The sequence below is a fragment of the Megascapheus bottae genome, chromosome 22 (assembly GCF_031878675.1).
Source record: "Megascapheus bottae isolate mThoBot1 chromosome 22, mThoBot2.hap1, whole genome shotgun sequence".
Taxonomy (NCBI): domain Eukaryota; kingdom Metazoa; phylum Chordata; class Mammalia; order Rodentia; family Geomyidae; genus Megascapheus; species Megascapheus bottae.
Window position 1 is genome coordinate 14,067,237 of NC_143530.1, and position 12,948 is coordinate 14,080,184.

At 47.6% G+C, this 12,948-nt stretch overlaps 2 protein-coding genes across 2 annotated transcripts; one reads left to right on the plus strand and one right to left on the minus strand.

Annotated features, from left to right (window-relative positions):
• The first annotated feature begins 3,110 nt into the window (after positions 1 to 3,110).
• LOC150047897 (lymphocyte antigen 6G6e-like) lies at positions 3,111 to 5,320 on the plus strand. Its single transcript, XM_090356048.1, has 3 exons — positions 3,111 to 3,520; positions 4,153 to 4,278; positions 4,380 to 5,320. Exons 1-3 carry the CDS (start codon positions 3,469 to 3,471, stop codon positions 4,604 to 4,606), a joined length of 405 nt encoding a protein of 134 aa, XP_090212174.1. The 5' UTR covers positions 3,111 to 3,468; the 3' UTR covers positions 4,607 to 5,320.
• Positions 5,321 to 6,960: 1,640 nt separating this feature from the next.
• On the minus strand, positions 6,961 to 12,617 carry Ly6g6f (lymphocyte antigen 6 family member G6F). The gene is made up of 6 exons (XM_090356014.1): positions 12,538 to 12,617; positions 10,754 to 11,086; positions 10,407 to 10,670; positions 7,933 to 8,088; positions 7,233 to 7,299; positions 6,961 to 7,070 (listed from the first exon to the last, which is right to left on the minus strand). Exons 1-6 carry the CDS (start codon positions 12,593 to 12,595, stop codon positions 7,046 to 7,048), a joined length of 903 nt encoding a protein of 300 aa, XP_090212140.1. The 5' UTR covers positions 12,596 to 12,617; the 3' UTR covers positions 6,961 to 7,045.
• Between the last annotated feature and the right edge of the window lie 331 nt (positions 12,618 to 12,948).

A 12,948-nucleotide genomic window follows, 5' to 3' on the forward strand; every position in this document is an offset into this window, starting at 1 on the left:
GCTGGCTGTTCTTCATGCTCTTCAAAATCATCCTTACAGATGGCATAGAGAAAGGGCTGTAAAAACCCAGCCAGCCCAGACTGATGCTGATACATTGTATTCATGTGTGGAAATGTCACATGAAACACAAAACCAATGCAAAAAAACCAAAAAAGTCAATGTGAAAGTGGCTCACACCTGTAATCCTAACTACCGAGGAGGCTAAGATCTGAGGATCATGGTTTGAAGCCAGCCTGGGCAAAAGTACTTGAGACTTATATCCAATTAACTGCCAGAAAAATGGAAGTAGGGCGGTGGCTCAAAGTGATAGAGTACTATTCTTGAGCAAAGAAATTCAGGGACAGCACCCAGGCACTGAGTTAAAGTCCCAGGACAGGCCAAAAAAGAAGATGTAATAATGGTGTTTTGGTTAAATATTTTGGAAGATCCTTTGCTTAGATAAAATGAGGTTGATTGACGGACCGGGAGTTTGGCCTAGTGGTAGCGTGCTTGCTCAGCATGCATGAAGACCCAGGTTTGATTCCTTGGTACCACATACATAGAAAAAAAGCTGGAAGTGGTGCTGAGGCTCAAGTGGTAGAGCTCTAGCCTTGAGAAAGTCTAAGAACAGTGCTCAGGCCCTGAGCCCAAGCCCAGGACTGGCAAAAAAAAAAAAAAAATGAGGTTGATTGTGTTATATTTCTTTGAAGAATATGTACTCAAATAATTCTTGTCGAAATAACCCAGTGCTGTATATTAATATAAAATGAAGAGTGTAGAATTAGATATGAATGAATCCTGACTTTCTGTGAGTTTATGATTGTTAAATTGGGGTAGGGGGAGTTGTAGCTTGTAATTATCTGCATTTTTATAAATGTTTCAATTTTTTGAATAAAAAACTTTTCTTTCTTTCTTTCTTTCTTTCTTTCTTTCTTTCTTTCTTTCTTTCTTTCTTTTTGCCTATCCTGGGGCTTGAAGTCAGGGCCTGAGCACTGTTCTTGGGCTTTTTAAGGATAGAGCCCTACCACCTGAGCCACAGCACTGCTTCCGGCTCTTTCTACTTATGTGATACCAATCAAACCTGGATCTTCGTGCATGCTAGGCAAGCACTCTACCATTAGGCCAAACTCCTAGCCCCCAAAAGTTCAATTTTTTAAAAGGATTTGGGTACTAGTGGCTCATGCTTATATTCCTAGTGATTTAAGAGGCTGAGATCTGAGGAATGTAGTTCAAAACCAGTCCAGACAGAAAAATCCATGAAGATTCCTAAGTACCTGAAAACTGGAAATGGAGCTGTGGCTCAAAGTGGTAGGATAACCTTGAGTGAAAAAGCTTAGAGAGAGTATCTAGCCCATGCTGACCAAAAAAAAAAAAAAAAAAAAAAAAAGGCAGGGGGAGAGGAAGAATGGGGAATAAGGTGGATTTGGTGCTACATCCCTGTAATTCCAGCATTTAAAAGATTGGGGCAGTTGGATTATGTTTCAGGTCAGTCTGGACTACAGAATGAGACCCTGTTCCAAAAAATTAAAAAATGGTAACATACATAATTATGTACAATATGTAAGACTTGATCATGATAATAAATGACATATTGCTGGTTTATCTTTAACAGGGGGGAGGAGGGGGAGAAAAGAAAACCAGTCATCATCTATTAAACCTGTCATTAAGTAGATTCACAAAAATGTAAGCAATGCTACTACAAGGTTGGAAACTCAAAATTATTTTTTTACAAAACTATGCTTTGTTATTATGTTATCATTTTATTGTTTATTTGCTAAATGAATCAACCAATAGCTATTTTAAGTGTTCTGTTTTCAGTTCCGATACAGTAAATGTTGATATAACCCACATAAGGATAAGGAAAAGCTCTTTGGAGTCTTCAGTAATTTTTTTGTGTGTCGTGGGGCTTGAACTCTGGGCCTGGGCACTGCCCCTGACCTCCTCAGCTCAAGGCTACTGCCCTACCCCTGGAGCCATAGTCCCACTTCCAGTTTTCTAGTGGTTAGTTGGAGCTAAGAATCTCACAGTCTTTAGTGCCCAAGCTGGCTTTGAACAGCGATCCTCAGATCTCAGCCTCCTGAGTAGCTAGGATTACAGGCATGAGCCATTGTGCCTGGCTTGGCTCAGTTATTTTATTTTTTTTTGGGGGGGGGGGTGGTCAAGGATGGCCTGAGCGCTGTCCCTGAGCTCTTCAGCTCAAGGCTACCTCCCTACCCTTGAGCCCAGTCCCATTTCCCATTTTCTAGAGATTACTTAGAGATCAGAGTCTCAGGTCCTTTTGTGCCCTGGCTGGCTTTGAACCTTGATCCTCAGATCTTGGTCTCCTGAGTGGCTAGGATTACAGGCCTGAGCCACCTCGCCCAGCTTGGCTCAGTAATTTTTAAGAATACCAAGAGAAGCCAGGAACTACGGTTTACATCTGTCATTCTAACTACTTGGGAGGCTCAGATCTGAGAATCATTCAAAGCCAGCCTGGGCAGGAAAATCTGTGAGACTCTTATCAAAAACTGGAAGTGAAGCTGTGGCTCAAAGGGGCAAAGCACTATCCTGGGGGTGGGGGTGGGGGGCGGGAAGGGCTTAGGTTAGGGACAAAGCCCTCAGTTCAAGTCCCACAATCTAGGGGAAAAAAAAAGTATCAGAGATCCTGAGATCCAAAATTTCGGATCCTGCTACTCAGCCCTCCACAGCTACACCCCGTCCTCAATGTCCTTAACCCCAAGCCTGTCAGATTGCCACACTCCCCTCTTCCTGAATCCCACCCGTGCCTGCCTTCCTGTTCCTTCTCATTCCTCCCCAGTGGAAAAGCATCTGTTTCTCCAGTTCCACTCATGATTAATTCTTTCCTCCAAGGTAGTAAAGCTGGCAGGGATAATTAGAGGGGGGTAGGAATGTTGAGGTTTGGGGGGGGATGAAAGGGACGCAAGCTGGGTGTGGCCACCCCTTCACTGCTGGGCTTTGTGAGTGCCGGTGTGTGGGTGGGTGAGTGGGCATTATTGATTCGGTACTCAAGCACCTCTTTCTCTCTCTCTCTCTCTCTCTCTCTCTCTCTCTCTCTCTCTCTCTCTCTCTCTCTTTCTCTCTCTCTCACCATCTAGGCCAAGGTTGTTTAGGAGTGTCCCTGGAGAGGCAGACATATTCTGAAGGGACAGACAGAAAAACCAGGGAACAGAGAGAACTGAGAAGTCTGAGGGAACGAGGTGGGGTGCAGGAGAGAAGGTGACAGACACAACTCAGGAGCGGCAGACAGAGCTGAGTTACAAACACTGAGAGAACAGAAAAGACCCTCAAGGCAAGGACGGGGAGGGGCAAGAGGCTTTGGGTGCCAAGAACCAAGGGCGCTGCTTTATCAGGCTGCTGAATTGTCACTGTGCCACCCCCAGATTCTCTCTCTAGGTGTGTTTGTTTATTAGTTCCTCCCTGTCAGGCTTAAATGCCGCACATATTGAATGCTGATCACATTCTTACAGATTCCTCAGCCTGAGTCCCATCATGGGATCCTCCAGCATCTTCCTCTGTATCCTGTTCCTCTGTGGGGCACTCGGTAAGGGTGGTCTGGGGAAATCTTAGGGAATGAGGGAGAGCAGTGCTGGGGCTGGGGTGTGTGGAGGAGTCTGAGGGCCAGAAGGGAGAGCAAGGTGGCAAGCAGGCTGGGAGGCAAGCCAGAGACTTGGGGCAGATCAATGAATGAGTTGGCCTCAGCCAGCCTGGTAAGGTGGAAGAGAAATTTCCTTTCCAAATCATCTCTCTGCTGCTTTGCTTCTTTGACCTCTCTTTGCCTTCTCTTATCTCTTGCTTGGACTTAGGTCCCTTGTCCATTCCTATGTTCTTACCTGTCTCTGCTGCCATCTATTTTATTCACTTCCTCTCTTCAGTTCCTTAAGGATCTGGCTTTTGTGTGTCATTCTTGAGATTTGTCTCAGATTCTCTTGGTTTCTGTTCATGTCTGGGTGTTTTTCAATTTTCCTATCTCTCTTGCCTCAGCTTTATTTCCCTGCGTGTTCTCTCCCCCTTCTCTTGTCTATTTTTTTATTTTCTGCTTCTGTTCTGCCTCTACTTATTTCCTATCTACTCTCTTCCTCCTTTGTGTGTCATCTTTCTCGGAGTGTCCCTCTGTAGGATCTGGGATCTCCCCTTCACCTTCTCCTCCCTCCCTCATCTCTGCTGACCTAACAGGTCTCACCACTTCCCCTGCCCGAAGTCGGCTCCGCTGTTTCACTTGCACCTTTGCCAAACCCTGCTACCCTGTTCCCACGGAGTGTCAGGACCATGAGGTCTGTGGCATCAGCGTTGGCACCTCAGGTAGGACTCTGATCCCATGACCCTTGTCCTCCTGCCTCCTTACTCCCTCGTTCCTGCCCTTCCTGCTGCCTCGGTCTCCATATTCCTCCTACGTCCCACAGACCAGAATGATGAAGTCATTGAGAGGAAAGCTTGCCTTCCAAGGGCCCAGTGCCCTCTGCCGGGCCATACCATCTACTGGCAACGCTCCTACAGGCTGACACATCACTGCTGTGAGCAGGACCTGTGCAACGCGGCCACCTCACTGCAGTGGCCTCCCAGCCTCCTCCTTACCACCCTGCTCCTTCTTGCAGCCAGCTTCACCTGGGGAGGGTACCTCTTCCACTAGCCCTGTGTGGATCCAGCAGCCTTCATGCCTCCACTGCCACCCTGGAAACACTTGCACGGATTGCTCAAGAACCTGCCTTTGTACAGAGCCCTCCTGAGAGCTGGTTCCTGCAGGTATTATTCTAGCCCCTGCCCGTATCCATCCAGGAGCACCTGCTGTTTTTGTCTCTTCTGGACACTCAGTGCTGCTGCTGCTGCTGCTCCCTCTCAGTCTCAGCCCCAGAACTCTGTCAGGGTAACCTGCTGGGAGGAGCTGCTGGACTGCTTCAAAGGGCATTGAAGGGGTACTATGAGCAGAATCTTGCCAGAAAAGATGTAGCTTGGACCAGGTGTTGGCAGCTACTCAGGAGGCTGAGATCTGAGGACCGAGGTTCAAAGCCAGCCCAGGCAGAAAAGTCCCTAAGGAGACTCTTAATCTCCAAGTAGCCACTCAAAAACTGGAAATAAAGCCATAGCTCAAAGTGGTAGAGTGCTAGCCTTGAGCATAAAAGAGCTCAGGGAGAGTGCCCAGGCCCTGAAAGCTGAGTGCGAATGAGAGGCCCAGAGTTCAATCTCCTTTACAGGAGAAAGTAAAAAAGAATATATTTATTAAAAGGTCTAGGAGCCTGCTAATGCTGTACTGTGTGCAGGGTGTTGTGTGTGTATATATGTGTCTATGTATGTTTATTAGGCAAGTATGTATAGATGTGCACTCTAAGAATAAACTATAACTACTTCATGGGGTGGAATGGAGTGCTGGAATCAGAACCATTTTCCCTTCTTTTTTTCCATCCGCATCATTCTCTTCCTCTTTTCTGCCAATAACTGAGTTTAAGCTGCTTTGGCATGAAGATTGTAGGCAACATTTTTTTCAAAAAGTGATTCTAGGTGCCAGGAGTGTGGCCTAGTGGTAGAGTGCTTGCCTAGCATACACGAAGACCCGGGTTTGATTCCTCAGTACTACATACGTAGAAAAAAGCTGGAAATGGTGCTGTGGTTTAAGTGGTAGAGCTCTAGCCTTGAGAAAGTCCAAGGACAGTGCTCAGGCCCTGAGCTCAAGCCCAGGTCTAGCCAAAAAAAAAAAAAATAGTGATTCTGGGGGCTGGGAATGTGGCTTAGTGGTCAGAGTGTTTGTCTAGATAAAACCCTGAGTTCAATTCCTCAGTACCACAATCACAGAAAAAGGCAGAAGTGCTGCTTTGGTTCAAGTGGTAGGGTGCTAGCAAAAGAAGCCCAGTGATAGTTCCCAGGTGCTTAATTCAAGCCCCAGGACTGGCAAAAGAAAAAAAATTCTGCAGTGAGGCCCAAGCTTGAGCCAAGACTCCAAGGCATAGCTGGTGGAGTTAGGCCCAGGGTAGGGCCTGGTGTTCTGCTCATGTCTCCAGGGACTAGGGACTGGTCACACTGGTGCATCAATGCCCCGCTGTCACCAGCATTATTGGCCCTAGCGGGGAGCCTCTAGACAGCCCTATGGATGCTTCCTCTGCCCAGGGAGATAGGCTGTGACCCCAGGATGTACGGAGATGCTGCTCCAGGGCAATCCAAGGCGATAAGCTCTTCAAACCAATGCTGAACCACAAGGAAGTCTGTGTGCTTAGGATAAGGAGGGTGTCATGGTGGGGGACCAAATATAAGCACCCCCATTCTCGCTGAGTTCTCCTTCCTCTCATTTAAGGAAGTATGAAGCTGGGTAAAGGAGCTTCTTAGCTGGGCATTATTGGTTCATGCGTATAACCCTAACTACTCAGGAGGCTGAGATCTGAAGATCACAGTTCAAAGCCAGCTCAGGCAGGAAAGTCTGTGAGACTCCAAAGAACCACCAGAAATCTGGAAGTGGTAGAACCCTAGGCTTGAGGGAAAGAGTTCAGGGACAGTGCCTGGACTCTCTTGAGTTCAAGCACCACGCTAGCAAAAAAATAAAAAAGCTGTTCCCTCGCACTTTTTCTTCTTTATGAAGATGACACTTAGGGCAGAAAAAGGGGGGAATGAGGCAGGTTGAATCTTCTTCCCATATTTTCTATTGCTTAGTTTTCCCATTTGTTATTTTATCATTCTCTTTCCATCCATATTGTCTCTCTCTCTCTTTCTCAATCTCCCCACCATTGCTGCTGATACCCCCACTATTGCTCAAATCTCACACACCCCTTCTCACCCTCAACAGTTCCCCCAGGACTCCATAGTACTTAGTGGTGCTCAAGGCCACCCCTCCACTGGCTGCTTCATGGCAAGAGACCACACCTTTTTTGGGGGTGACATCATGGCATAATGCTCTCCTCTCCCATCCCGCACACAGATGGGTGACTGCTGGTAGCCAGATGGACTATAAAGTCATGCTGGTAATACCACCCCTCCCTCTTCCCCCCTCCCCCTAGGGAATCTTGCAGGTGCCAGAAGAAGGCCACAGGAGACAACAGGTCACACATCCCAGCAGCCAATGTCACCAAGATCACCTGGTCTTGTATCACCTGGTCTTGTGGGCCGGCGGGCTGTGGGATTTGCAAAGCCCAGAGTCAGAATTTTAAAAAGATAGCTCTAATTCACTTCCCCAGATACCAAAATTCCAGCCGCAATCTCACCCCAGTGTTTCCTTCTCCCCCACCCCCAGGTCCTCTGGGATTTAAGCCTCTGCTCCCCCAGTGGTTCCTCACCTGAGATGGGCCAAGTGGATGTTTTCATACACCTGGATCTCAGGTTTGAAGTGAGGAATGGAGACCTCTAGGAGAAGCAATCAAAAGATGTAGAGTTAACTCAGCTAGGTGCTGGTGGCTCACACCTGCAATCCTAGCTCCTCAGGAGACTGAGATCTGAGGAGGGCAGTTCAAAGCCAGCCCCAGCAGGAAAGGTGATGAGACTCTTATCTTCAACAAAACGTCTCAGAAAAAGCCAGAAGTGCAACTGTGGCTCAAAGTGATGGAACACTTAGCCTTGAGCAAAAGAAGGTCAGGGACAGTACTCATGCTCTGAGTTCAAGCCCCAGGACCAGCACTAAAATTAAAAAATTTTTAAAAGAGGGCCGGGAGTGTGGCCTAGTGGTAGCATGCTTACCTATCATGCACAAAGCCCCGAGGCTTCAATTCCCTGGAACCACATACATAGAAAAAGCCAGAAGTGGTGCTGTGGCTCAAGTGGCAGAGTGCTAGCCTTGAGAAAGCTCAAGGACGATGCTCAGGTCCTGAGTTCAAGCCTCATGACTGGCAAAAAATAAAATAAAGTTCAAGGACAGTGCCCAGGCCTTGAGTTCAAGCCCCAGGACTGGAAAAAAAAATGAGAGCTAGGTCCTTACAACCCTTCCACTGGAGATTAGATGGAAGCCCAACCTTTTGCCTGGTATCCAAGCAAGGGACTCACCTCTGTTTCGAGTTCCTTGGACTCTCTGTCTACAGACCAAGATGCCAAGGGCCAAGATGACAAATCCCTGGCCTACTGTGAACAACAGCACGAGGACCCAGGGCAGGTCCCACCTTGAGGAAGGGACACAGAGGCTGGGAGAAGCATCCATGGAGGCTGCAGGAAGGGAAGACAAGAAAGACAGCGGGAGAAGGGAGAGCTTGTCTCTGTACTCCAGAGGAAAGCTTCCCCCATTAGTCTGGTGGGACTCTTCCTACAAAACACTGCATGAACTTCTGGGCCTACAAGAATCCACCACTTTGTTTTGCTCCCTTCCAGGCCTCTCCCCTGACCCCATAAGTCAAAACTGGGAAAGGATGGTGGTCCCAGCCTCTGCTCTGCCCACAAGACAGCTAATTCCAGAGCAGATCACAGCCATAACTACCTTCCCAGTAATTCCCTATTTCACGAGAAAAGGAAAAAAAAAAAAAGCTGGGCATCTGTAGTTCACACCTTATAACTGTAATCCTAGCTACTTCAGAGATTGCGATCTAAGGATTAAGGTTCAAAGCCAGGCCAAGCAGGAAAGTAGAAATGGCATTGGGACTCAAAGTGATAGAGAACTAGCTCTGAGCACAAAATTTCAGGGACCGTGTCTAGGCCCTGAGTTCAAGCCCCAGGAAAGACAAAGAAACAAAAACCGTGTACCTTTCATTTATTTATTTAGCCAGTCCTGGGACTTGAACTCAGGGCCTGAGCATTGTCAGTCAGCTTTCTCAAGGCTAGAGCTCTACCATTTAAGCCACAGCACTACTTCTGGCTTTTTCTATGTATGTAGTACTGAGGAATCAAACCTGGGTCTTCATGCGTGCTAGGCAAGCACTCTACCATAGGCCAAACTCCCGGCTCTCCATTTATTTATTTATTATTCCATCATTCACTTGAAGTCTTGCTGAGTCTCACCATAAATCAGGGGAGACACAGAGGGTCTCACTAGGTATCCCAGGCTGGCCTTGTATGCACAATTCTCCTGCCTCGGTCTCTGCAATACTGGGGTGACAGGCAGGTGCCACCATGCCTGCCTCTATAGTGGCCTTTTGGTTGTAGAACAATCACATATTATTTCTTCTGTCTTCACCATCAATGGGCCATTCTAATACTAGCTCATAAATACATTCTCTCTCTCTTTTTTCCCCCCAGTCCTGGGTCTTGAACTCAGGGGTTGAGCACTGTCCTTGGGCTTTCTCAAGGCTAGAGCTCCACCACTTGAACCACAGCACCACTTTTTTCTATGTATATGGTACCGAGGAATCGAACCTGGGTCTTAGTGCATGCTAGGCAAGCACTCCACCACCAGGCCACACTCCTGGCCCCATAAATCTTTCTTTAAAAGACAATTACCCTGAGGCCAGGAGTGTAACCTAGAGGTAGAGAGCTTGCCTAGTATTCATGAAGTCCTGGGTTCAATTCCTTGGTACCACATAAACAGAAAAAATTGAAAATGGTGCTGTGGCTCAAGGGTAGAGTGTTAGCCTTGAGAAAACTTAGGAATAGTGCCCAAACCCTGAGTTCAAGTCCCAGGACTGGACAAAAAAACAACTAAGAGCCAGGAGTGTGCCTAGTGGTAGAGTGATTGCCTAGAATGCATGAAGCCCTGGATTGGATTCCCTGGTATCACATAAACAGAAAAAGCCAAAAGTGGTGCTATGGCTCAAGTGGAAGAGTGCTAGCCTTGAGCTAAAGTATTCAAGGACAGTGCCCAGGCCCTGAGTTCAAACCCCAGGACTGGCAAAAAAAAAAAAAAAAGAAAAAAAAAAGACAGTTACCCCAGCAAGAATTCCTATTTTCTTCCTCTCTGATATAGGGATTCCACACACACCCTCAAAGTCTCTGATTAACCTATTTCTAAACGATAAAGTAAGTATTACAGGTGTGGCTCAGTTGGTATAGCACTAGTCAATAATTGAAGGCATGAGGTACTGCGTTTGAGTCCCAGTCTTGGACGAAAAAAGAAAAAGAAAGAAAAAAAAAGAAATAACAATAGAATATTTCTATACCAAAGCATGGGTCTTAGCTGCTGGTGTATTCCCTCAGAAAACTGGCTTAACAAACTCCTTTCTCTGTAATAAATTTGGTCAATGAGGAAAATAAATGGCCTTATGGGGGCCAGGAGTTTGGCCTAGTAGTAGAGTGCTTGCCTAGCATGCATGAAAACCCAGGTTTTATTCCTTGGTACCACATACATAGAAAGGAAAAAAAAAAGCTGGAAGTGGTGCTGAGGCTCAAGTGGTAGAGCTCTAGCCTTGAGAAAACCCAAGGACAGTGCTCAGGCCCTGAGCTCAAGCCCAGGACTGGCAAAAAGAAAAAAGAAAAAAAACTGGCCTTATGTTCCAAACAGTGGTGTGTTCCACCAGAAGTGCCTCCTATTTCATTTTCTCTCCTAACCCCGACAGATGTGCCAAAGAGACCATTTCCCATCTCCTCCCTCAGTTTACCTGCAAGGCTAAAGTTGATTCCTTTGTTTTGAGGCAAGAGACAACGAATGATTCTTGGTTTCCGGCCCCTGTGCCCAGAAGGCCCCTCCGAAGGACACACCAAGAGCAGGGCAGCTCCATCACCCCAAAAGTACTGAGGATGTCCTCTCACGAGCCCCCTCCCCTCCTGCCAGGTCACGGTTCCTAGATGTCTGGCAGGGACCACAGAGCAGAGAAGAACAGAGCAGGAGGATCCATCGGAGGCTTTTGCAGAGAACTGGGATCCTGGGGGAAGAGAGGGACCCCTCAGTGTTCAGTGGGGGCTCCCCTAGTCCTCAGTGGCTTTTCATCTTCACCTGCATGCTTACCTTTGAGCACAGAGACATCATACACCCTCCAGTTCTGGTACGTGTGATGCTGTTGATCAACCACTGTACACCAGTATCGCCCAGCATCCCCATCCTTGGATCCCTCTAGCCATAAAGAATAGTTTCCCAGGAGTTTCAGCCTGGATTCTCTTTCAGATTTCCCAAGATCTAGGCCTGACTTGGCCACTTGAACTCGGGCTACCAGAATGGTGGAAGAACCTGCTGCAGGGCTGTAGAACCAAGACAGGAGCTCGTCCCCATGCTGGGTGGGTGGTGAAGGACAAGGCAGCTCCATCGCCTCCCCCAAGGCTATGTAGATGGCCTGGACGCTGTCTGTAAGGAGATGGTTGTATGAGGACAGAGATCTCGTCACATCAAGCCTTTACTTGTCTTCCAACCTCTAACTTTCTCTAAGTCTCCAAGTACTAGTTTGACCGGTGAGCACATTACTGAGGTGATAGTCATAAAGAAAGGGAGATAGAGTATAAAGACTTTCCTTCTCCCTCCAAGCCAGTGAAATAATCTGAGGGCAAAAGAGAAAAGGCCGATATTGGGCACAGTGACTCACACCTATAATCTCAGCTATTCAGGAGGCTGAGATCAGGAGGATCACAGTTTGAGGCCAGCCCAGGCAAAAAAGTTATAGAGACCCTATCTTAACTAAAAAGTCAGGTGTGTCTGGGTGCTGGTGGCTCATGCCTGTAATCCTAGCTGCTCAGGAGGCTAGGATCTTAGGATCATGGGTCAAAGCCAGCTTAGGCAGGAAAGTCCATGAGATGCCTTAATTAACCACCAGAAAACCACAAATGGCATTGTGGCTCAAAGTGATCGAGTGAGCAAGAGAGCTCAGGGGCTGTGCCCTGAGTTCAAGCCCACAAACCGTCCCTCCACCCCCAAAAAGATGTGGCTTTATACATCTAAGATTATGTATGGTCTAGGACAGCCTGAGAAAGAATGTAAAGCAATTCTATCTGAAAAATAATGAAACAGCTGGGAGCTGCTGGCTCATCATTCTTGTGATCCTAGCTACCACAATACCCTGACATAGGCCCTAACTCAGGAAGCTAAAATATCTGGACCATGGTTCAGTGGCATCTAAGGCAGGAAAATCTGTGATTCTTATCTCCAATTAAGCACCTCACTCCAAAAGCCAGAAGCAGAGCTGTTGCTCAAGTGGTAGAGTGCTAGTCTTTAGCAAAAAAAAAGCTAAGGGGCAGGGGCTGGGAATGTGGCTTAAGGGTAGAGTGCTTGCCTACCATACATGAAGCCTTGGGTTCCATTCCTCAGTAAAACATAAATATAAAAATCCCAACGTGGGGCTGTGACTCAAGTAATAGAGCACTAGCCTTGACCACACAGAGGCTCAGGGACCGTGCCCAGGCTCTGAGTTCAAGTCTTAGGACTGGAAAAAATGGTAAAGGACAGGACCCCAGCCCTGAGTTCAAGCCAGAGAGGTGAGGCAGGTGGGAGAGAGTGGGGGGGGGGAGAAAGTGGGCCATTAGTGTGGCTCAAATAGCACTGCATTCCAGGAGTTCAAGACCAAACTGAACTATATAATGAGCCCTTGGCATGGATTTATGAATGAATAGACAAGTAAAGGAAGAATGAAATGACATAACTCGGACCCTCAGGGCCTCAGTGTCTTTTCTTATACTAGAGGCAGAAAAGATCAAATGGGGCAAGTCTGTATTCTTGAGTCAGATGCCTCTCCATGCCCCTAGTGAGAAGACAAGTAGTCCCTCTTCTACTTCAAATAGCTGAAGCATCCCCATCCGGGCCCTTACCTGCATCAGCCTGTGGCAGCCCACTTAGGAACAGAAGGAGGAGGAATAAGACTGCCATGGGAAGAGCCTGCCAAGCTCTCTTCGCTTAGAGACCTGGTGTTCCCAGGGAGGAAGCAGAGCACAGATAAAGGCCCACACTCCCAGGCCTAAAGTCACGTGGGCCTTTGGAGGGGCTGGGAGTGCTGGGGAGATAAAACTCAGTGTCATGTCTACTGGGCATACAATGATCACTATTGCTCTGTGGTGAGGGCAAGGAAGGACCTGGTCCAGGTTGCTCTTGTGTAGAAGGAATGCAGCCAGGGCTGGAGGCATGGCTCAGTGGTAGAGCATCTGCTAGCAAGAATGAGGCCATGAGTTAAAACCCTAGGGGCTGGGAGTTTGGCCTAGTGGTAGAGTGCTTGCCTAGCATGC

Excerpts from the sequence above, each read along its gene's own strand:
- LOC150047897 (XM_090356048.1), top strand. The coding sequence starts at position 3,469 with ATGGGATCCTCCAGCATCTTCCTCTGTATCCTGTTCCTCTGTGGGGCA. Across the intron at positions 3,521-4,152 it reads GTTCCTCTGTGGGGCACTCG|GTCTCACCACTTCCCCTGCC; the intron begins GTAAGGGTGGTC and ends CTGACCTAACAG. Across the intron at positions 4,279-4,379 it reads CATCAGCGTTGGCACCTCAG|ACCAGAATGATGAAGTCATT; the intron begins GTAGGACTCTGA and ends TACGTCCCACAG.
- Ly6g6f (XM_090356014.1), bottom strand. The coding sequence starts at position 12,595 with ATGGCAGTCTTATTCCTCCTCCTTCTGTTCCTAAGTGGGCTGCCACAG. Across the intron at positions 11,087-12,537 it reads GCTGCCACAGGCTGATGCAG|ACAGCGTCCAGGCCATCTAC; the intron begins GTAAGGGCCCGG and ends ATCTCCTTACAG. Across the intron at positions 8,089-10,406 it reads AATCAACTTTAGCCTTGCAG|CCTCCATGGATGCTTCTCCC; the intron begins GTAAACTGAGGG and ends CCCTTCCTGCAG.